A 23,820-nucleotide genomic window follows, 5' to 3' on the forward strand; every position below is an offset into this window, starting at 1 on the left:
CTGTGTGAAAAATAAAATCAGTCTATATAAATGGAGCGAGGTAGTTGAGAACGATCGTTCGAGGAAGTGAGAATTTTCAAAGTCGTCCATCTAATTGGCAGAATTCATACGGCTCTTCTTCCAAAGATTTTTCAAAGTCGTCCACTTTGAATGAGTCTTTCTTTTAATTTTATTCCACGCTTGATAAGTTTTTGTTTGTACTTTATGGATAAAGTTAGTATTGGGACAATGATTTGGTGATCCGAATCAAATAATTAAATAAAATAAAATTGAAAGTTTAATATAAAGGTCTAAATATATTTCTATTATTTAAATTTTTTATTTTTAGCCTTTGTTTGAGCGACATTATTTTTTTAGAATGTATTTTTGAATAGTGTATTGATGTGAGTGATTAAAAAATAAAGAAAAATTTTGAATTTGCGTGTAATATTATTTTATTAAAAATCGTGTAGTTGAAATGATGTCAAATCACTGTTTAAAAATATATATTTTTTGAAAAAACGTGGCTCAAACATAGCCTTAATGTTAGTTTCGTCATGCTTAAGCATAGCCTTAATGTTAGTTTCGTCATGCTTAAGCATAGCCTTAATGTTAGTTTCGTCATGCTTAAGCATAGCCTTAATGTTAGTTTCGTCATGCTTAAGCATAGCCTTAATGTTAGTTTCGTCATGCTTAAGCATAGCCTTAATGTTAGTTTCGTCATGCTTAAAATTTTAAACTCGCATGCGTAATCTCCCTAAAGAAATGGAAGAAATCAAAATAAAATGATTAATAAATAAATATAAAAAGAATTAAAAAAAAATCTAAAATTTTTAAAAGCCTGGTTACGAGAAAGAAAAGGTAAAGTCAATTAATTGATTGATTGGTGGCTGAAAATAATAAGGGGGTGTTCTCTTTGTGTTTCAGTTTTGTGTTTTGAGTTTTGAATTCATTTTGAGTTTTGTGTTTTGAGTGTTTGTTTTGAAATTGTTGAAAATGCGTAAAAAAAAAGTGTTTCCCGCGTTTTCAATTTTTTCAAGCTTTACACTGAAAACGCCCAAAACGACAAAAAAGTCGTTTTGTGTTTTCTTCACAAATTTTTTTTCGTTTTCGAAAATTCGTTTTCGAAAACGGGAAAGAGAACACATTTTCACCGTTTTGAAAAATCGAAAACAGAAAACGACCCGAAAACGGTAAAGAGAACAGGGCCTAAATGTTCTTGGACCGGTCAGTCCAGCACTGCCCGGCTGGAAATACAAGTTTGAATAAAAGTTTCATAGTCAACGGTCTTGGATTTTATTTTTTCTTATTGACTATTGACACTGATGTTTCAACAATAAACCCCGTAAAATTTTTTTAAGAGTTACCATTTTTAAGAGTTTGTTTGGTATATATTTTAAGTCAATTAAAATCAATTTTTTGATTGTTATTTCACTATTTCAGTCATCATTTTTGAATTCTTATCTTACATATAGGACCTACTTTATCTATAACGATCAAAAAATCAAGTAACCAAATCCCTACCAATTTTTTTGTATTTGAATTATGGAAATGCCATCTTTAGTTTTTCTTCAATTTTTATTTAAATTTTTTTGACAGGGCATTTCGAGTAATTCAATTTGTAAAAAGTTATGAAAGTTGCCTTTTTTTCAACAATTATAGCTGCTTCATTGTTACAATGTATAACGATCGAAAATAAGCTAAAAATTCACAAAGAAGCGCGACCAGATGGGGGATAAATCTAAACTTTGTTATCGAATTTTTAATTTTTTTTCAATCGTATATTTTTGGGAATCTATAACTTTGATCACATTCTCAATTACTAAAAATTTAATTTTTAGCCAAGTGAAACCGAGGCTACCCCCAAAATCTCATTTTAATGGAGTACAAACCGGGACTAACTATTCAGTAACACTTTGACATCAAAATTATATTACAAATTGCATTGGAAAATTCTACGCAATTTTTAGTAAATTTTAGTGATAACAGGGTTTTAATTGTAATTTCATTAGTTTGTGGAAAAAAACTGCACTAATTGAAAGGGACTCATTATCTGTATATATATATTCGGCACATTTTGAATATACATTATTAAAATCAATTGGTATCTCATCACACTTTCCTCCCTGTTTCAGTTTTCACATTAGAGTCTTGGTATCACCTGCTTCTCCATTTCCCAACATTGTAATCTCTGCTAAATGCCACCATCAGATCAACAGGAAAGTAACTGAAAAACCCACCTCGAAATGCTGAAAACTACTGTTCCATTGCTCCATTTCTTCACCATTCTTTTCTTCTTCACCTTAACCTTTTTTCATGGCAATGCACAAAATGTTACAGCTCAAGAAAAAACCATTCTTCTTCAACTCAAAGACTACTGGTCCAGTTTAACCAACATGAATCACTGGATTCCGTCTTCCGACCACTGCACGTGGCCTGAGGTCACGTGCACCGATGGTCGGGTGACGAAACTCGAGATCATCAATAACAACATCAGTGAAACGATCCCAACATTTATATGTGACCTTAAAAATCTATCCTATATTGATCTTCATGAGAATTTCATCCCTGGACCCTTCCCTACAGTTCTTTATAACTGTTCTAATCTCGAATATTTAGACCTTCAAATAAACCAACTTGTAGGAAGAATTCCTGCTGACATTAACCGGCTTTCGCCCTCGCTTCAGGTTCTTAACTTGAGTGGAAACAATTTCTCTGGTGATATCCCTGCATCCATTGGGAGCTTCCCGGAGCTCAAAAGTCTTCAGCTTCCGTCCAACTTGTTCAACGGTTCTATTCCGCCAGAAATTGGCAATCTGTCAAATCTTGAAGAATTGAATTTGAATTTCAACCCTTTTTTGCCACAAGCAATACCATCAAGTTTCACAAAGCTGAAGAAATTGAGAAATCTTTGGATGTATATAACAAATTTGATAGGAGAAATCCCTGGAAGTGTTGGGAATATGTCAGCTTTAGAATTCCTGGACTTATCAGAAAATGGTTTGAGTGGCAGCATCCCAGATTCTCTGTTCCTGCTAAAAAACTTGACTATTGTGTATCTTTTCAAAAACAGGCTGTCGGGATCAATTCCTCAGACTGTCGAGGCCTTGAATCTGGAGGTAATCGATCTTTCTCAAAATAACTTGACGGGAATAATACCAGATGATTTTGAAAAGCTGACAAAACTTACTGGTTTGGGTTTGTCTTTCAATCAATTATCTGGCGTAGTTCCAGTAGGTATCGGTAGATTGCCATCTCTGATAAATATTAGGATATTCAGCAATAGTCTATCAGGTGAATTGCCACCTGATTTTGGGTTATACTCAACCCTGAACACATTCGAAGTTGCATCTAACCATTTTGTTGGGACGTTACCAAAGAATTTGTGTGCTAATAAGGCAATAATAGGTGTGGCTGTCTTCGACAACAATTTGACAGGTGAATTGCCAGAATCTCTAGGGGATTGTGACAGTTTGAAGGTTGTTCGGGCTTATCGAAACCAGTTTTCTGGTAATATTCCAGGAGGATTGTGGACATCATTGAACTTAACTACACTGATGATAAGCGATAACTTGTTTACAGGTCAGCTCCCGGATAAAGTAGGGCCAAACTTGTCTCTGCTCGAGATGCATAACAACCAGTTTTCGGGTGAAATTCCAGCCGGGATATCTTCTTGGGAGAACTTGAACGTGTTTAAGGCAAGTAACAACTTGCTTGCTGGTAACATTCCTCAAGAATTGACTGTTCTTCGATTGCTGTCAACTATTTTGCTGGATGGAAATAGACTTTCTGCAAACCTTCCATCGACTATAATCTCGTGGAAATCTTTAACTACTTTGAATCTCAGTCGAAACCAATTATCTGGCGAAATTCCTGCAGGGATCGGGTTTTTGCCTGCACTCTTGTATCTGGATTTGTCAGCCAACAAATTTTCTGGTCCAATCCCACCTGAAATAGGCCGTTTGAGGCTACCTTCACTCAATCTCTCTTCTAATCAGCTCTCTGGGAGAATCCCTAGTGAATTTGAAAATGCAGCTTTCAATAGCAGTTTTCAGAATAATCCAAGACTCTGCGCAGGTAATCCAGCATTAGGGCTCAGCAGTTGTCAGGCTGGACTTGCCAGAAAATCGAACAAACTTCCATCCCACTTAATTGCTACAGTCTCAAGTATTTCAGCAGTTGCATTTTTAGTTGTTTTCTTATACACAATCTTAGTTGTTAGAACTAACAGGAGGAGGAAGCACGATTTGGAGTCGCCGTGGAAAGTTACTTCATTCCAGAGATTGAATTTCACAGAATCAACCATTTCATCTGGTTTAATAGAGAACAACATAATTGGAAGAGGAGGATCGGGAACAGTTTTCCGGATTCCAATAAATCGTTCCGGTGCATATGTTGCTGTTAAGAGGATTTGGAACAATGTGAAGTTGGAACTGAAACTCGAAAAGGAATTTCTATCAGAAGTTCAAATTCTTGGCACCATAAGGCACTCCAACATAGTGAAACTTCTTTGTTGCATTTCAAGTCATAATTCAAAGCTGCTTGTATACGAGTATCTGGAAAATGGTAGTCTCGACAGATGGCTTCATGGCAAGAATCGACCATCCACAATATCGGGTTCTATTCATAATGTGGTTTTAGACTGGCCTAAGAGGCTGCAAATTGCAATTGATGCTGCTCAAGGGCTCTCCTATATGCACCACGATTGTTCACCTTCCATTATCCATCGCGATGTAAAATCTAGCAATATCCTGTTGGATTCTGAGTTCAATGCAAAGATTGCAGATTTTGGCCTAGCAAGAATGTTGATCAAGAATGGAGAACCTGACATGATGTCCACTGTAGCGGGCTCGTTTGGTTATATAGCTCCAGGTATGTGACATACTCTCGACTCTTGTCATATAATGTCTTTGAAATTCTTTATTCTCCACAATTTTATTTACATTACTTCAAATTTTCAGAGTATGCACAGACTAGAAGAGTGAATGAGAAGGTTGATGTATATAGCTTTGGAGTCATCCTTTTGGAACTAGTCACCGGTAGGGAAGCTCGTGATGGAGACGAGAGCTCGTCTCTGGCAGAATGGGCGTGGCATCACATTCAGGAAGGTAAACATGTAGTTGATGTCATGGATGAGGATATTAAGGAACCACAATATTTGGAAGAAATAAGCAGTGTATTCAAACTCGGTATTATCTGCACGAGCAAACTTCCATCGAATAGGCCAACTATGAAGGAGGTTTTGCAAATCTTGCTCCGATATAGCCATTCAACACTGCACGGAGGAGAAAAGATGATAAGAAACGAGTACGATGTTCTTCCTCTCCTTCAGAACTCGAAGCCTGAGAGGAAACTCGAACCGAGCGACAGTGATTAACATCAGTTGTGGGATGAATGATGATGGTGAGAGTTCTTCCACATCCAGGGAGATCCTTCTAGCTGTAGGCCATTAGATCTTGAAGTGAATAGGAAAGGTAACGCAATTAGCTTAGTTTATATGTCAGTTCAGAAATCCCAGTTACAGGGATTTATAGATATCATACAAAATAAGGTATATAACGAATAAAAAAATCAAGCAATTTCTTATATGAATGGAAACTTTAAAGCTCATAAACCATAACATATTTGCAGATTGTTTTTAGGAACGCGCCAATTGCCTCCCTATTGAAGGGGGCGCAATTTGGTACCCTGGACGACATCCAGCACGGTTCACCCAATAATGCTAGTCTGATGATGAGGAAGAGAGAGAGAGAGAGAAAAGAAAGAAAAGGAAGTCCATTAACATAATTCACATCATCAATCTGTACATAATGATATACAAACAATATTGCTAATGAAAATCGCATTAGGCCAGAAATTTCAAAGAAACCCAGAGAGTTACTCCTGTGTGTCGGACACTTTTAACATCTTATTACATTCATGACATTGGAGAAACAACTCATAAAATTTCTAGCTGAACTTCAGTACCTTTATATACCACATGAGAAATTTTCCAAAAAAACATTAATAGAGACAAAAAATCTAATAAACACAAACTTTAATGGACAAGAATCTAATACTTCGAAACTGAAAATTTAAAAATAAATCAAAACGCCCTAATGATTACTAATTGTTACCTGACAGCCCATGGCACAATGCTCCATCGAATGTAAGTTGGAGGGAACATAGTCGGTAATATGGGAAAATATTCAGCAAGATAAAATATGTCCAAATTCCATCAATATAAAAAATTTATCACAAGTCATATATTCTTCTATATTTCATTTCATCGAGAGTAGTCAGTGATCAAACAAATACAGTGTTATTTCGAATTCCAGGAGGAGTTCACATTTCATTTTAAGAATCTAAAGATTGATTAGTATTTCATGATGTTGAGTAATTGTGCACTTGTGATGTGTGCGCGCTACCAAATTGGCCAAAAACTTGTTTTACTAAATGGCAACTTTGTTAGTGGAAGGGATTAATTGGATCTTGACATTTGACATGATGGTGGTCGTTTGATTGCTTTTTGGATGGTTCCAAGGGTTAAAACCCTTCACTTGTCTTATACTGTTTCATTTATTCAATTCATGTGGCTTTGGTTTGAGAGAATATTCAACCCTTCAGTTGGGGTTTCTTCCGTTCTTGAAAACCTTATTTGAGACGGATGTCTTCTAATCATCTTCTAATTCTAGTGTTTTCTAAGTAAAAAATGTTAAGGACTTGAGTGTTCTTGTATTGTATAGATCAGATTAGTGATATGTGTGGGTTCTTGGTGGACTTGTGTTTTGATCTGTAGTTTCTGAAAAGAATAAATCTATTTATGGCTTGATCTTTGTATCATTGAACTACTGTGTAAACTTGGTTTTTGTTTTGTCCATTACGGTCCAATCGAGCATTAATCATTTTGAATGAATGATTAACAAGGGATTACGTGTTAGAAGCGATTACCGAATCTCTGGGCTTCGATCGAAACAAGTCTTGAGTTCTTTCTTTTGATCTCTACAAAGCTTTAATTCTGTACTATAAGGGTTTGAATTTGATCGCTTACATTTTATGTTTCTAACAATTTCAGTGATACTTGAGTCTAGATTTGCAAGTCACAATACCTGATCTTCAAAGAGAGTTGGAGATATGTAATGGATCTCAAAAATTAAGGATCGTGTTTGAAAGAATCTAAAAAAGAAATTGAGTTCTATAAACTTGTTTTGTGGTATTTTTAAATTTTTTTATAAATTTTAATATATGAAATTAGGTTACCTATGTTATTTTCGTTGGTTTACCATAAACCAAATCCCTAGGAAACGAATCTTTGCCCAAAGACTCCTGTGGGCCATAGGAATCTAAGATAAATCCAGTACGGGTATGATCTAGAGAATCTTGAATGAGAAAACTTTGAAACTTAGAAATTGTGATCTCTGTTGTTGAGTTTTCTTCGATATTCTTGTTGCATGTCCTCTGATTAGAGCATAAAACTTGATTAAGTGAAATCTTGAGTACCTATTTGCAATTTGTTTTACTTAGTGTATTACTGTGATCACCTATTGATCTTAATTTTTTATTTGGTTCTCAAATACTTGTGTATCTCCCTAATCAAACTTGTTTATCATGGACTAAACTCGAGGCCAAATATGTAATTAAGACATTTCCAAATAAGTGCTATTTGTTGAAACTATTATTTTCTTTTAAAATGAATTTCTCTGTTGACTTGGAAGAAAATTTGAATAGATTTACCAAGCTAACCCAAAATTTAGCCAACTTTGATGAAATTTTTATAAAGATCAGTTGATTGTAGTCCTATTAAACTCCATTAGTGATTGGCATAGAGACTTGCTCTAGAATATAGAAGGGATGAGCTCACTATTGATTTTCTAATAAACGCCTTAAAGAATAGAATTCTCAAATTCAGAGTTGAGTCTAAAGTTGATCACATTTGAGATAATTTTTCAGATAAAGGCAAGGGTAATGGTATGTGATAAGTGCAAGTTATGTACTTATTTAAGTCATATTTCTAAACTTTTACATCATCAAATTATTAATTTTTATTTAACTTAAATTAATTTTCTTTGTGTTTTTAGTGATGGACTATTTGGAAAAGGATGAAGGATTAATTGGCTATTTGATGGAGAGTTTGGAAATCAAATTTCATACTTTGAAAGTGGAGGACTTGAGGAAAATAATAAATTAAACGGGCCGAAGTTTTGGACTTAAATTTGGATTCAAATTCATTAACCAATTGGAATCCTATTTTACACATGAAAGTGAGCTGGTCCAATTAATTTCACCACGTTTAATTGGGCCTCATAATTATAGATAAAAGGGCAGCCTGGGAGAAGGAATAGAGAGACACATACAATTGCTAGCATGCTGGGATTTTATTTGACATGTATATGCAAGTGGCTGGCGGCAGAGAAGGAGAGAACAATTGGAATTTCTGCCACTTGGGACTCCTAATCCCACAAAAACAAAGGCGCTGCTGGATTGATATAAATATATATAGAAACAGCTGCCTTTGGAGCAGACAACAGAAAGATTACAAAAAAAAAAAAAAAACGGCTGGAAGAGGAGAAAAATAGGGGGGCCACTAGATATATTCCACACCAAATTCATTAACCAATTGGAATCCTATTTTACACATGAAAGTGAGCTGGTCCAATTAATTTCACCACGTTTAATTGGGCCTCATAATTATAGATAAAAGGGCAGCCTGGGAGAAGGAATAGAGAGACACATACAATTGCTAGCATGCTGGGATTTTATTTGACATGTATATGCAAGTGGCTGGCGGCAGAGAAGGAGAGAACAATTGGAATTTCTGCCACTTGGGACTCCTAATCCCACAAAAACAAAGGCGCTGCTGGATTGATATAAATATATATAGAAACAGCTGCCTTTGGAGCAGACAACAGAAAGATTACAAAAAAAAAAAAAAAACGGCTGGAAGAGGAGAAAAATAGGGGTGCCACTAGATATATTCCACACGCATTGGAGGGTGAAAAACGGCAGCTTGGGGGCTGAATTTGAGTTCGTCGGAGTCAAATCAAACGGCTGTCTGGTATTTATTTTAGAGAATTGCAGCGGGAACCTGTTGTGGAGTCAAATTGGGAGGCTTAAAAGAAAAGAAAATGGGAGATACATTGATAAAGGCAGCCTGGTGGGGGAGATTTGTGCTGCTGAATTATACACACATACATTGGGAGGCAGCAAGATTACGCACAGAAAGACAGGCGGAAACGAGTCAAACATTGGGCCGAATGATATGGGTTTCTCCATTTGTACAAGTCCGGATGATATTGTCCTAGGGTTGGCAACAGTTCAGCCAAAATTATCACCGAATCGCCAATTTTCTTGCCATATCATAACCGCACCATAACCACGTAAGTCGGTTTCGGTTCAGTTCGGGACGGTTAATAACCATAAAAATAAATTATTTTTCATAGGTCTAGTTGTCAAATTGAAAAAAAATAATTTATGAAAAAAAGTCACACATGATGATTATCAACTAATAGTTGAGTGAATTATATTAGAGCACTTCGAACAATTTGCGTTGTTGATCACTTACCAGATCAAAATTGTACAAAGGGCAGATAGATGGTACATCTGTAAGAAGGCGACTGTTTATGGTACCAAGGGTCATGTCTAGGTTACCGATGACAAAATCAAGAAAGGCAAAGATTATGTACACTTAATTTCAAGTCAATCCAAATGCCTAAAACTAATCAAATAATCAAATTTACCATAAGAGAATAAGTTTTTTGAAACTGAAATTGTTGATTGAGTTTGCTTCAAAAGCGAGTGAGTTGATAATCATCATGTGTGATTTCAAAAAGGAAGAAAAAAGGCCCCTGTGGAGTTTTCAAAATTAGATATATTTTTTTTATACATGTTTTGTATTGGATTACTATTTAGATGGGAAAAAAATAAATTTAATGGGTAATCGGTTCGGATTGGGGTGACAGTGTAAATACCATACCCACACCGCTCCGCCTCGAATCGGTTCATTAAAATCAAATACCATATCCGCCCTATTGCATCATCGGTTTGGTTTTTCCCCCCCCCGTTCGGTTCAGGTAATCGCGATTTTCGATTTTAACTGTTCAAATTGTCATCTCTACATTGTCCTCACAAATGGCAGGGCTTGCCTTCTTCTTCTTCTTTTTTTTTTTTTGCCTTTATTTCGACCTAGGACCCCTCTTGTGAGGGGCATGTACATCTAGCGGTGTACATAAAGCTCGGTTCGAATTATATTATACTTATATCCACATTGGTGGCAGCATTTAAGGGAAAAAAGGGAGATTGGCGGCTACAAGAATACACACAAACAGGGACTCAAGGGAAAGAGATAGCGCAACATGAAATTTGAAAATTAGCCACATTCTGCCGATTCTCGATGATGTCTTTTCTCTTTTCTGTGTTTAATTCCAACATAATGCTAGGCTAATTCTTCTCGTGTATTGGATGAAGATGAAATCCTTTATTATTTATTTTTTAATTCGAGACATGTGGCTTAGTTGAATTCCTGCGATTTTTAATTAATCTTGCATGCTTAATTTTATTATTTGATTGCTTGATCACCAATATAATATATATTTGTTTGTTATAGTGCCGGGAGGCTCACAATAGGTCTAGAACATTGCTTGATTAACATGCGTGCAATAAATTTTAGGAATAATATGTATCACGTGTGCAATTTTTGAGATAATTGTGAAATTGAATGCATTCTATTCATTCAAATTCGGATTATGAATAGATTCGGGTCGTGCATTGGATATATTTAATTTGTTTTGAAAAAAAAATAATTACATTAAAATTATCGATTGTCAAGTATGCTTGAACGAAACTAGCGACGTAGTCAAGAATTGGAATATATAATAATAGTGAATTTGTAATCCAATACACTCTTCCCATATACATATCAATTTCACATTTTACACGCTTTCGTAGATTAAGTTAGATTAATTAGAAACCACAAATCAATTTTGTTTATTTACTTTGAATCTAATTAAACACTAGTATACTCAATTGAATTTTATTTCTTGTGGATCGATACTCTAAACTTACTAAATTATTACTTGTCAATAATTTCATATGCTTACCGGTTTCGTACGAACAACATGATTATCACTCCAAGAATTGGGTGTGATAAAAGTAAATCCATGAAAATTGCAAAAGGTAAGAAATGATACTATTTGGGGAATAAGGACATTTCATTAAGAATTGCTATAAGATGTAAAATGAATCAAGAGGCTGTTTGAGCCCAATTTTTGGCTAAGAGTGTATTTTCAAATAGTAGATTATTAGAGAATGTGCGGATAAAAAATAATGGAAAGTTTTGAATTTGTGTAGTACGGAAAATGCTATATTGATAAGCGTATTTTATACACCTATTCGAAATTTTATATAATGACATTTGTAATTCTTTTGATGAAATATAGCTTAATTCGTGTTATATTGTGTTTAATAGGTAAAACTTATGATTTGATGAAGAATTGGAGAAAATAAGCAAAAAATAGAGAAAAATGACGAAATCAAAATTATGGGGACTAAAATGTAATAATTCAAAAGTTGTGCCGGATAGTGAGATGGTGATTCAAGAATGCCAGGAGCCAATTAGAGCTGAAGAGAAATCAACGGGATGCAAAATTGTTGAAAATGATCAAAATACATACGTGAGAAAGTTTAGCAAAAATTTGTACATATTGTGGTGAGATCTATTTTAGGGTCATTTATACATTTATTGCATATGTGTTGGCTGTTTAATTGATTAACTTGGCGTTAGTCGATCGTTCTGTGTGAACATATATGAGAAGATTTGTGTGTTATTTTATATTATATCGTTATCGCATATTTATTTGTCCTTGATTGATTACTGTGAATATTTGCTTCTATTTTGGTATTCTTGACCTTAGTCCTGGTGAGCATATGGAGTAGATATGGTATGTATTTTGGGTCCGAAACACGAGGTAACGTCTGTGTTCCCGGTGAAGATTTGTTTGGCTTTGATACCCAATAAATATCAGACTATGATGTTAAATATTAGAATATATTTCATAGGCCTCGATCGATGAGTGAAATAATTATCAACGACCAAGTCCAAATGCCCAACCTCATTTATATTACCTCTTGAATGACTTTGAATCTTGTCCCATTTAAACTTATTATCGGTTCAATTAAAGCCTAACCTATCCATACATATATGTGCTCCTATGTAGCCGTTTTAGTGTGTGATTTTGTGTGTGAAAGGGTGAAAAATGTGGCTGCCATAGTGAAGGAAAAGTCAGCAGATTTGAGCTTCCAAAATGGGTGGTTTCTTTGTGTTATTGGTCACTTCTTTGCGCCTTCTTTCATCGCTTTCTTCTTGCCCATGTGGTTTACAAATCAACACCATTATTTTGTCCCTTCTGGATGAGATTGAGATGCAACCAAGGTGATGGTTGTGAGTTGGAGCTATTTGGATTGGTTGTTTGGTACAAAAACGTAACGTGAAACTGAACCCTGAAAACATTGATTTGATGATCATTGGAACAAGCTTTCGCGACATTGATTAAAGCCTTGTACTAGAGCACCAACATTGGTTTAGTGAAATGTATTTAAGATGTAGAAGATGATATCCCAACTTTATCTACAATCATATAATCACAGAAATATACTACAGCTTCCTCAGAAATGTAACATTCAGAATGCACCCCTTTGATGATTTTAGTGTTGTACATAACCTTTCAGTACTCGCATGAATATTAGAAATGGACGTATCCATCTAAACCAAAGAGGCACATATAATTTCACTTCTCTCATAAGATGTACTATTGCATAACATAAAAAAAAGTTGGAAAAAGTAGACGTAACATCGTGACAATATCCTTTTACATTTCATCAACCTTAGTCATATTATCATCGTGTTACATAAAGAATTGAATAAAAACACAACCTCATGACATGACACCTAACATATCTGGTTGAAACTGTAACACCTCGAAAATCTTAGAATAAAATTATATGTCTTATATGTTATAGTTTTATATATTTTGAAAATTCAAGGAGTAAATTGAAATATGCTTTAAATTATATTTTTATTTGGGTTAGATAATTAAATTTTGATAGAGTAAGTATAAGTATATCAACGTTGGGCTCATTATGTAGCTTGTATTAAATAATGAACAATGAACTCGAGAAATAATTATTTTGAATAAGTTATGTCCATGTTATTAAGGTTGAAAGATTTGCCTAAATTTATAATTAATTATGTTATTATTCATTTTTAAAATCTTCCAATCCCACGTGAGCTATTTGTTGGAGAAAGAGAGATGTCATGAATTGATGGGGAGATAAAATAGTCTTCCTTTTAGAATAGAATGACTTGTTATACACAATATAGGGGCTTTTTTCTTGGCAGGGGTAGGTTATGATGGTAGATAAGAGTTGTCAAAATTTTAATATTTAATATTTGCCTTGGTATTAGAAATTTTGGCTATCCTACTATATAATAGTAATGTTGAGTAGTATATAAATATTCTAGTAGGACTAATTTAAGGATTTAAATAATTTAATGATATATAAAATTTCGGTTATTATTAATTAGCTTAAATTATAATAATTGGACGTCATTAGCCTAGAATAAAGATTTCCCATGTATGATTTTTTTTATTATTTGTTTGCATTTATAAAAGCATGATTATCTTAAATATGAAAAAGGTTAATCACATTCAAAGAATTAGATTTTGATAAACGTGGATGAAACATATCGATATTGGGTTCATTTTGAAACTTGTAATTAATTAGAATTTTTTGAGTCGAGAAAAAGTCGATTTGAATAAGCCAGCACCAAGATATCGTAGTTTGAAGAAATCATCAAAAAACTAACTTTTCAACCAATTTAATCTTGGAATGGAATACGTGTGGGATAAGTTGGTTTCGCTATTATTTTATTAGTTTTGATTTTGAAAGGATAGCTATCACATATGGTTGGATAGAGGCTTGGGGTACTTTTAAGAACCACCTAGTCCAAAGACTAATTTTTCACATTGACCAAAATTTTTTTACCATTCACCAAAAGAGCCTTTTGAAGAATAAATGTCATTTTTGTCCTTGTTATGTGTTGTAATTACAAAAACATATCATTTGCTCAAAAGACAATAATACACTCTTTAAAAAATTAATAAATCTAAACAATCCCACTTAAATTTAAAAACGAAATCACTTTCCTCATCAGATTCTCCAACACAGTTAAAAAGAAATTTCCTCTTCCATCTGCTTGAATATTGAAATCTCAAAAAATTATCAAAAGTTCAACAAAAAAAATATTACTCACAGTCGGCACTTGAAATTGGTAAGTATAAATACGTATTTTTAATTTCATTTTAGCTAAATTAGTACATTGTTTGAATATTTAAATTTTATTTCAGAATATGATTTTAGAAAAAATAAAATATTACAGTCTTACACGGATGTATAATATTTTTTTTTTAGCAAAAACGAGAAAAAAATTCATCTGTTCAAATGCAAAATGGAGAAGACAGCCGGCCTGAGCTGTCCGGGCAATTTTTTATTTTTTTTTGTCATATTTTTTTCGTTCTTTTATTCTCGTAATTACAAGTTTTTAATAAATGATGTTTCCTAATGCAGATATGGGATTAGCTGCTATCCCGATTTGTTATTTTGGTGAATTTGAAAATAGTGAAAATGATCGATGGGCGTGAAAATGGACGAGTGGAAGACATGGTTGTATTGCAATTGTAATAACATCAAGTACATCATATGCAGAAATGTACAATGAGATACAGACCTTGCTGAAAGTCGATCCCTCTAAGTACGACATGGAATCAGGATTTCTAATGGGATAGCATATATCCATTTCAATTCCACCTATAATGGTTACTTTTGAAGCTGAAATGAAGGTTTTAATTAAAATGAACCAGAAACGTGCAATTCCTATTTGCGTAATTTTGATGAAGAAGAATGTCCCCGAAAGTGAACACGAAGATTTCGATGGGGGGATCGTAATGTGAATGAGTTTTGGGACACAGTGGAAATAGTGCGTGATGATGTTGTAGCTGTTCCAGAGACAGTTGTTGCTCACCATGATCTCACTATTACACACAGAATTTGCTTGGTAGTTCAAGACAATGAAAGAGATAATGACTTTACCAATGAGAATTTGATTGCTTTATCTCATCTGAGACATGAGTCGAGTGGGAGCTCACAGGCTGGACCAAGTGCACGGTCCTCTAATTGTTCGCGTATAGTCCCCGATGATGAAGATTTGTATGTTGAGTAACTGTTTGACACGAAGAAAGATTTGCCAGAAGCTATTCACCGGATTGCTTTGAAACACAATTTTGAGTTTAAAGTGAAGAAATCAAACAAGTCGACTTACACAATTGTCTGCATTGATGCCAGTTGCCTTTGGCATTTGCGAGCAACCAAAATGGACACGAATGAGTTCTTTGTGGTTCGTAAGTATGTACGGGAACATACTTGCGAAGTGGGTATTTGTCGAAATGATCACAGGTGAGCCCGATCATAGTTCATTGGTCGAGAAGTAATGCACAAGTTTCAGTACTCATGAACAATCTACGGACCTTCGGACATTATTAATGACGTTCGTCGAGAGTACGGGGTGGTCACGAGCTATCAGAAGGCTTGGAAGGCCAAAGAATGCGCGTTGGAAGACTTGATTGGTTCGATCGAGGAGAGTTATGCTAAATTGACCAGGTATTTCTTTGTTTAGATGTTTATTTAATAGTTATCTAACTAATTCAATCATTAATTTCAATTATTTATTTAATTATTTATCGATTCTTTATTTAATGTGTAATTAATTATTTAATTCAATTGTTAATTTTTCAGTTTTTCAATATTGTTTATTTAATTATTTAAATTATCATTATTGTTTATTTAAATTGGTCAGGTTTTGCAATAACATGGGAAGTATTAATACTGGATCGACATTTTTTATTGAGAAGGATGACGAGAATCGCATCAAGTATTTCTTTATGGCCCTTGGACTGCGTTCGAGGATTTCGAAATGCAATGCGACTCTTAATCCTAGTCGACGGTACAACCCTCAAGGCGAGATACGGGGGGAAGTTGATTATTACAACATGTCAAGATGCTAACATCCAAATTTACCCTCTTGCATTCGACATAGTTGATGGAGAAAATGATCTGACAACGCGTTGGTTTTTCACGAAATTAAGGGAAGTAATTGGGGATGTCGAGAACCTTGCATTCGTAACCGATCGAGGGCAGTCAATAATTAACGGTTTCACCGAAGTCTTACCTGAGGAATATCATGGTTATTGTATGTACCATATACAAAGAAATCTGAAGACCAAGTATTGAGGCAAAAGCATCATTACGTTTTTTAAGAGAGCTGTAGAGACTTACAGTTTTCAAGAGTTTGAAAAGTTTATGGTTGAAATAGAAAGTAAATCCTATGATGCATGGAAGTATCTGACATAGATGGGGATCGAACATTAGGCACGATCACATTTTTCAGGACGTCGATACAACATGATAACGTCGAACAATGCATAGTCGCTCAATGCCTTATTTAATAAGGATCGAGAGTTACCAATTCTTGCAATGCTTGAGAACATTCGTGACAAGCTGCAACAGTGGTTTCATGATCGTCGTGAGAAATCATAGAGTTGTACAAGTGTGTTAAACCCGGTTCAGAAAGATAAACTCTTCAAGACTTTATAGATGGCAAGGAAGGTATATGTAGAACCACTAGATCAGTTTCGCTTTTCCGCAAGATGTGTACGTAATTTCGGATACATCGTCGACTTGAATGATAACATGTGTACGTGTAGACAGTTTCACTTGGAGAGTTTTCCGTGTACACATGTAGTGGCTATGTATAGAGGAATTCCACCACACACCTTATGCAGTGCTTATTACACGACTGGTTCTTGGAGAGCAGCATATGTTGAAACCTTATTTCCTGTACCGAATGAAGTCGAGTGGGAAGTTCCCAATCACATTTTCTCATTGAATAACTAGTTGCCACCAGCAGTCGGCCCACGTACTCCTGGACATACATGTACGTCTAGAATACCATCGACCAGATAATTTTTTCGACCTCGTAAGTGTGGCAGGTGCGGTGCAACATGACATACTAGAAGATTTTGTACAAGTCAGATCCCTCCGCATGACAACGTAACAGATGTATAATTGAAGTTTATGTAATATTATTTATAACATTGATATTAATTATTTATGCATATTCTTAATGTTAATTATTAGATTAATTTTTTTATTTTAATATTTCATTAATTAGTTTCGTAATATTTGAAGTTTTTTTTTTCAAATTCAGTGTGCTCTCTACAATATACCCAAATATTATAAATACGTCATGAAACATTTAAATAAACACATAAACTAAAAAATAAAAATTAAATATTAAAAAAATAATATATATTTTACAATTATTTCATAATTACAAATGAAAGAATGAATTAATGAAATATACAATGTTTAAACGTTACAATATGTACAATTATTTTAAAGAAATACGGTTCAATATCTACGGATCATCATTGAATCAAATAAATCACAAGTTAATTTATTTCTCCAATTTTGTATCCACGCCTGGTTGATTGCATCAACCTTCTGTGCTACACTCAAAAATTCTATGTATTTGATAGTGAATATGCCGCAATCACCCCTACAATTACAAAATATAGTATTAGCACATCACCGTCTAACTAGAACGTAAGTTATAAATTACAAAAATAAAATAATAAATACTTACGATATTTGCTGTCTCGCCATCGTCGTGTCCCGCACAGTGGCCAGTCTGTCATGTACAATAATGTTCGCTCGTCTAGCCATCATGAGGACGATCACAGACATCGACTCCAAATTTTGCCCGAGCTGATCTTGTGTCAGGCATGAATGATCGAGGTCATGCACATACATAGTCAAGTCGGCGAATACAATCTCCACTGCAATGTGGTGATGATTGACAAACACCGGTATGTACAAATGCGTACAACCCTCCTATGGCTTTCCCCCGACACTCGGCCACATCCCTAGACCCACTCCATCATATATGTAGGCACCGTGTACTGGCTACCCATAGCTTGGAACATCTACTACTCAATATCAACGACACATATGAACTTAGTGTTCAATATGAGTCGGCCAGGAATGTTGAATGATCTTGGATTTCGTTCAGCTCGATTTCGTAGCAAATCCATGGCGAAGTTAATGTGCTGCACCAGGAAATATCAATTAAAAAAGGAGTTATTTAATTTCATAAATTCAAAACTAAAAAATATGTATACGTAATAAATAACAATATTACTACTTCACTTACATCATCGATGAGCCAAGCCCCAGAAGTGGTGATATTGTGAAACCACTTGTAAGCGTCCGAGATCGTCTTATGAGCAATCCTGCGGCTGGCTTTGAAAAATAAGAAAAGAAATTGTTAAATAAAAATATAGATGTGTCAGCATCTGCGTAATGTACTAATCCTTAACGAATAATATAATACTTACTCGGGCATAATTACTCTCCACTCTGTCTCGAACACTTTTCACTTGGCGTGGTCTACCTGCCTGAATAAATTCAGGTGAATGTCGTCGACGAACCTCCTCCTCCTTGCCTCCGTGAAAAGCGGAGAAACGACGTACTGTGATGGTGCCCTTGGCCTCTTGCCGACCACCAGCTCCAGCACGTCAACAGTATGCGACACCCTCTCAGTATCCGGCACTCCCTCACCTACCATCGGGACCATCTCTTTTGTCCTCTTCGACACAAAAACTACCTTCGGCGAGTCTGGCGTCCGAGATTGTACCCTCTCGACCTCGGGTACCCTTTCTCCTCTGGCACCCTCAAGACCTCCTCCTCCGGCACCTAGGGTACCCCCTCCTCCTCCGACACCCTCACGACCTCCTCCTCTGGCACCTTCCCGACCTTCGCCTCTGGTACCCCCTCTGACACCCTCCCGACCTCCGCCTCTGGTACCCCCTCCTCCTCCGACACCTTCTTGACCTCCTCCTCCGTCTCCATCGGGGCTCGATCTTCCATCTTCATCTCCATCTCCATATCTATCGGGCCACCAAGTTATAAAGCTAATGCATCATCCGATACCCACAACGGGTCAACATACCTTCTCGGCCCTAATAACCACCGGCCCCTCCGTCCCGATAGCTACCTGTCCCTTCGTCACCCCTCTGTCCTGATAGCCGTCTGTCCCTCCGCCACCCCCTCCATCTCGATACTTGCCAGTCCCATCCAGGCCTACTATGTCGCCTCGTATCGCCACGACCTCAGCATAAAGGTCTCCTAAACCGACCTGTACCGTCCCGACATCACGTCATAAGTCAGCTACGTCGCCTCTGATCTCCATCATAAGTCGGAACATATCATCGATGGAAGCACTCTAACTACGTACAGCTGATCTACGTAGAAAGTGTCCGGATGCAGAAGACGGTGATCTCTTGTAGGGAGGTGACACCCTCGACAGAGGTGATCGCATGTAGGGAGGTGACACCCTCGACGGAGGCGACATCTTCGGGGAATGTGACACCCTCGACGAAGGTGACACCTTCGGTGGAGGTGACATCCTCAGAGAATGTGACACTCTCGGCGGAGGTGATAGTCGATGACTCTCCTAAAAACAGAAACATTACAAATCAATAACTTAATTAAAAAATTATAACGATAATCAACATATTATATTCAATTAACATACTGTGTCTCGATCGACGATGGACTCAGGCATCTCTCGAACAGCACGATCTGTCAACAACTCATGGATATAAGTCTGATCCTCCTCCTCGATCGATAGTGTCAGCCCAGTGAGGATTTTAAGCTGACATATTGACATTTCATCGAATTACTGACCACGTATCCAGCTTCAAAAATGACATACAACAAAAAGCGCAAATATATAATGCATACCTCAGGATCGTCTAAAATAACTGATAACTGTTTTGCAAGGGGCTTGTCTTGTGCTCGCCAGCGGTGCATTCGAGTGATGCATGTATCCCCTCTCCTCGTATACCGACCAACCAGGATGGGAACAATCTCATAGACCCATATCTGCAACAATTACGATTATTATATGTACAATTTAATAAAAAAAATGGATAGCTCATTATGTTAAACATTTACCTGCAAAGCTAACGGCAAGCCATATACATCGTACTTACGCTCTGACCTATCTCTCATAGGCATCGAATGCCCCCTCCTAAAGACACGTAAAGTATCGACAAAGCATCTCCCCCCCCCACAGATAACCGTTGAACGTATCAATGTCATTAACAACTTGCAAATGAAAAACGTCAATCGACGTCTTCCTGTGATGACACCTCAGTACGCTCTCCAGTATAAACACCATTCCCAACTTCAACTTGTCGGACATCTGGTCGCATCCCCTGAATGCATCTCTTAACTGCGCCAGTGTCACTGTCATGTGCCCATTAAAATAATCATTCAGCAGCCTCTTGTCTGTTGAAATACTGGCCCTCGCTGCCTCTTAGCTCGTACATCTCAATCCAGTGATGAGGGCAAACTCGAGTATAGAAAATGTAGCAACCTTGCCCCCAAGAACAAAGTGAAGGGCATCTCCTCAACTGGCTTAAGCAGCCGACACAGTAATGAATCGATCAACTGTCTAAAGAACTGTACAGATCGCAGTGAATACAGGGACCATAGGCAGGATCGACGTAATATATCTGCGTGCTCCTCGTCCAATGAATCCAACATTGCTGTGAAGTTGGTAAAGTTATAGTTCAACGTAACCTTACTAGGAACCTGTCTTAAGACTGCGTCCAAATGGTAATCCATCCTACAAAATTTTAAATGTTAGAACATTTGAAACATAATGTCACAGAATTCAACTAACCGAACTATAAGTAATATATGCACGAAATAATAGATAATAAAGAAAATGAATTAAAAATTACACAACAACTTATAAAAAAAGGGAAAAACTAATTTTTATAAAATTATTTATTTCATAGTTTATTTTAATCCATGTTAGAAATTTATTTCGATTCTTTATTTAATTAACTTTGATTATTTATATTTAATTACATATTTAAATAAATTATTTTGAAAATTTATATTTCTTAGTTATTTAAATTGTTTATTTTTATTTAAATGTTCATTATTTATTTCAATTGTTTATCTAAATTATTTATCTGTTTATTTAACAATTATTTTAATTGTTTATTGAATGCTTAATTTTAATTATTTATTATACTTGTATATTTAATTATTTTCTTTAAATTATTTATTGAACATTTAAACGTAAATATGTAATTATTTGTTATATTTTTCTTTAGTTGTTTATTCACTATTTATTTTAATTATTAATTTAATATTTAATTATTTATTTTAAATGCTAGATATTTATTTCAATTGTTTATCTACATTTTAATTACTTACTTTGATTATTTTTATCTAATTGTTTTTCATTTAATTGTTTCAATTGTTCATTTAAATTATTTGATTTAATTAAGTTATTGATCGATTATTTAAATTATTTATTGAACAAGTAAACGTAAATATTTAATTATTTATTTCAAATGTTAGAAATTTATTTCAATTGAACATTAATTAATATTTTGATTATTAATATTGATTCATTTATCATTTAAATAATCATTTAATTATTATTTAAATGTTCATTATTTATTTTTGTGCGTTTCAATTAATTATTTATTCCAATTATTTTTCATTTATTTGTTGCAATTGTTCATTTAAAGTATTTGATTTAATTACTTATATGGATCGATTATTTAAATTATTTATTGAACAAGCAAAGATAAATATTTAATTATTTATTTCAAATGTTAGAAATTCATTTCAATTAAACTTTAATTAATATTTTTATTATTAACATTTATTCATTTATCATTTAAATAATCATTTAATTATTATTTAAATGTTCATTATTTATTTTTGTGAGTTTCAATTAATTATTTATTCCAATTGTTTTTCATTTATTTGTTTCAATTGTTCATTTAAATTATTTGATTTAATTACTTATATGGATAGATTATTTAAATTATTTATTGAACAAGCAAACATAAATATTTAATTATTTAATTCAAATGTTAGAAATTTTGTCAATTAAATTTTAATTACGTATTTTGATTAGTAACATTTATTCATTTATCATTTAAATAATCATTTAATTATTATTTAAATGTTCATTATTTATTTTTGTGAGTTTCAATTAATTATTTATTCCAATTGTTTTTCATTTATTTGTTTCAATTGTTCATTTAAATTATCTGATTTAATTACTTATATAGATCGATTATTTAAATTATTTATTGAACATGCAAATGTAAATATTTAATTATTTATTTCAAATCTTTGAAATTTCTTTCAATTAAACTTTAATTAATATTTTTATTATTAGCATTTATTCATTTATCATTTAAATAATCATTTAATTATTATTTAAATGTTCATTATTTATTTTTGCGCATTTCAATTAATTATTTATTCCAATTATTTTTCATTTATTTGTTTCAATTTTTCATTTAAATTATTTGATTTAATTACTTATATGGATCGATTATTTAAATTATTTATTAAACAAGCAAACGTAAATATTTAATTATTTAATTCAAATGTTAGAAATTTTTATCAATTAAATTTTAATTACGTATTTTGATTATTAAAATTTATTCATTTATCATTTAAATAATCATTAGTTATTATTTAAATGTTCATTATTTATTTTTGTGACTTTCAATTAATTATTTATTCCAATTATTTTTCATTTATTTATTTCAATTGTTCATTTAAATTATTTGATTTAATTACTTATATGGATCGATTATTTAAATTATAAATTATTTATTGAACAAGCAAATGTAAATATTTAATTATTTATTTCAAATGTTAGAAATTTCTTTCAATTAAACTTTAATTAATATTTTGATTATTAACATTTATTCATTTATCATTTAAATAATCATTTAATTATTATTTAAATGTTCATTATTTATTTTTGTGTGTTTCAACTAATTATTTATTCCAATTGATTTTCATTTATTTGTTTCAATTACTCATTTAAATTATTTGATTTAATTACTTATATTGATTGATTATTTAAATTATTCATTGAACAAGCAAACGTAAATATTTAATTATTTAATTCAAATATTAGAAATTTGTGTCAATTAAATTTAATTGTATATTTTGATTATTAACATTTATTCGTTATTTACATTTTCCATTTATCATTTAAATAATAATTGAATAATTATTTAAATAATAATTTAACAACATTTCAATTATTTTAATTCACATCGAAAAAAATTAAAAAAAATAATACTCGATAAAGAGTGTGTGAAATCAGAAATTTTTCATACATCAATTATCATTGTCGGTCAATAATCTTTCATCAGAGTAGAGGAAGAAATTTTGGAACGTGCATTCAAATACTTTTTCGTGTATATTTCAATAACAAGGTAAGATACTTTATGTACAAAGTGTTTTCGTTTCCTTATGCTCTTATATGCAATTGAGTATACATGTATTGCTAGTGGACCTTCGGGTTCTTTAAAAAAAGAGATGGAATCCTACGGGATATAAGAGGACTTAAGATGGGTGTGTCGCTTAGTCACCGGTATACTACATAAGAGCAGAGTAGTATGAAATGTAGATTTTATTGTTATGTAATTGTGTATGAAAATTGCACGTATCTTACTGGGTGTTTTCGAATACTCACTCTTACAATTTTTACAGGTTAGTTCCGGTCGATTGGAATGGTGTGTAATGGTGATGCGGGCTGCCAACTGGGTCAAATGAAAAGAAAAAGAAATAAGTTTGCCGTCCTTAAATTTATCAATTAGTTTAATTTTTTCCCGAACATGTTATTTGAAT

General features: G+C 33.7%; 1 protein-coding gene across 2 annotated transcripts; it reads left to right on the forward strand.

Annotated features, from left to right (window-relative positions):
* The first annotated feature begins 2,068 nt into the window (after window positions 1-2,068).
* Window positions 2,069-5,599, forward strand: LOC111399418 (receptor-like protein kinase HSL1). 2 transcript variants are annotated; one of them, XM_023026725.1, is made up of 3 exons: window positions 2,069-4,056; window positions 4,303-4,851; window positions 4,941-5,599. In XM_023026725.1, the coding sequence occupies exons 1-3, from the start codon at window positions 2,226-2,228 to the stop codon at window positions 5,354-5,356; spliced, it is 2,796 nt and encodes a 931-aa protein (XP_022882493.1). In that variant the 5' UTR covers window positions 2,069-2,225; the 3' UTR covers window positions 5,357-5,599. The 2 variants fall into 2 exon arrangements, with proteins under 2 accessions (XP_022882493.1, XP_022882492.1); XM_023026724.1 differs by having other exon boundaries at window positions 2,069-4,851.
* The last annotated feature ends 18,221 nt before the right edge of the window (window positions 5,600-23,820 follow it).

This window comes from Olea europaea, chromosome 9 (genome assembly GCF_002742605.1).
Source record: "Olea europaea var. sylvestris chromosome 9, O_europaea_v1, whole genome shotgun sequence".
Lineage (NCBI taxonomy): Eukaryota > Viridiplantae > Streptophyta > Magnoliopsida > Lamiales > Oleaceae > Olea > Olea europaea.

What these genes read in the sequence shown, in the direction of transcription:
- LOC111399418 (XM_023026724.1), top strand. Translation starts at nt 2,226, where the DNA reads ATGCTGAAAACTACTGTTCCATTGCTCCATTTCTTCACCATTCTTTTC. An exon ending in GTTTGGTTATATAGCTCCAG is followed by an intron (nt 4,852 to 4,940) that starts GTATGTGACATA and finishes TCAAATTTTCAG; the next exon opens with AGTATGCACAGACTAGAAGA.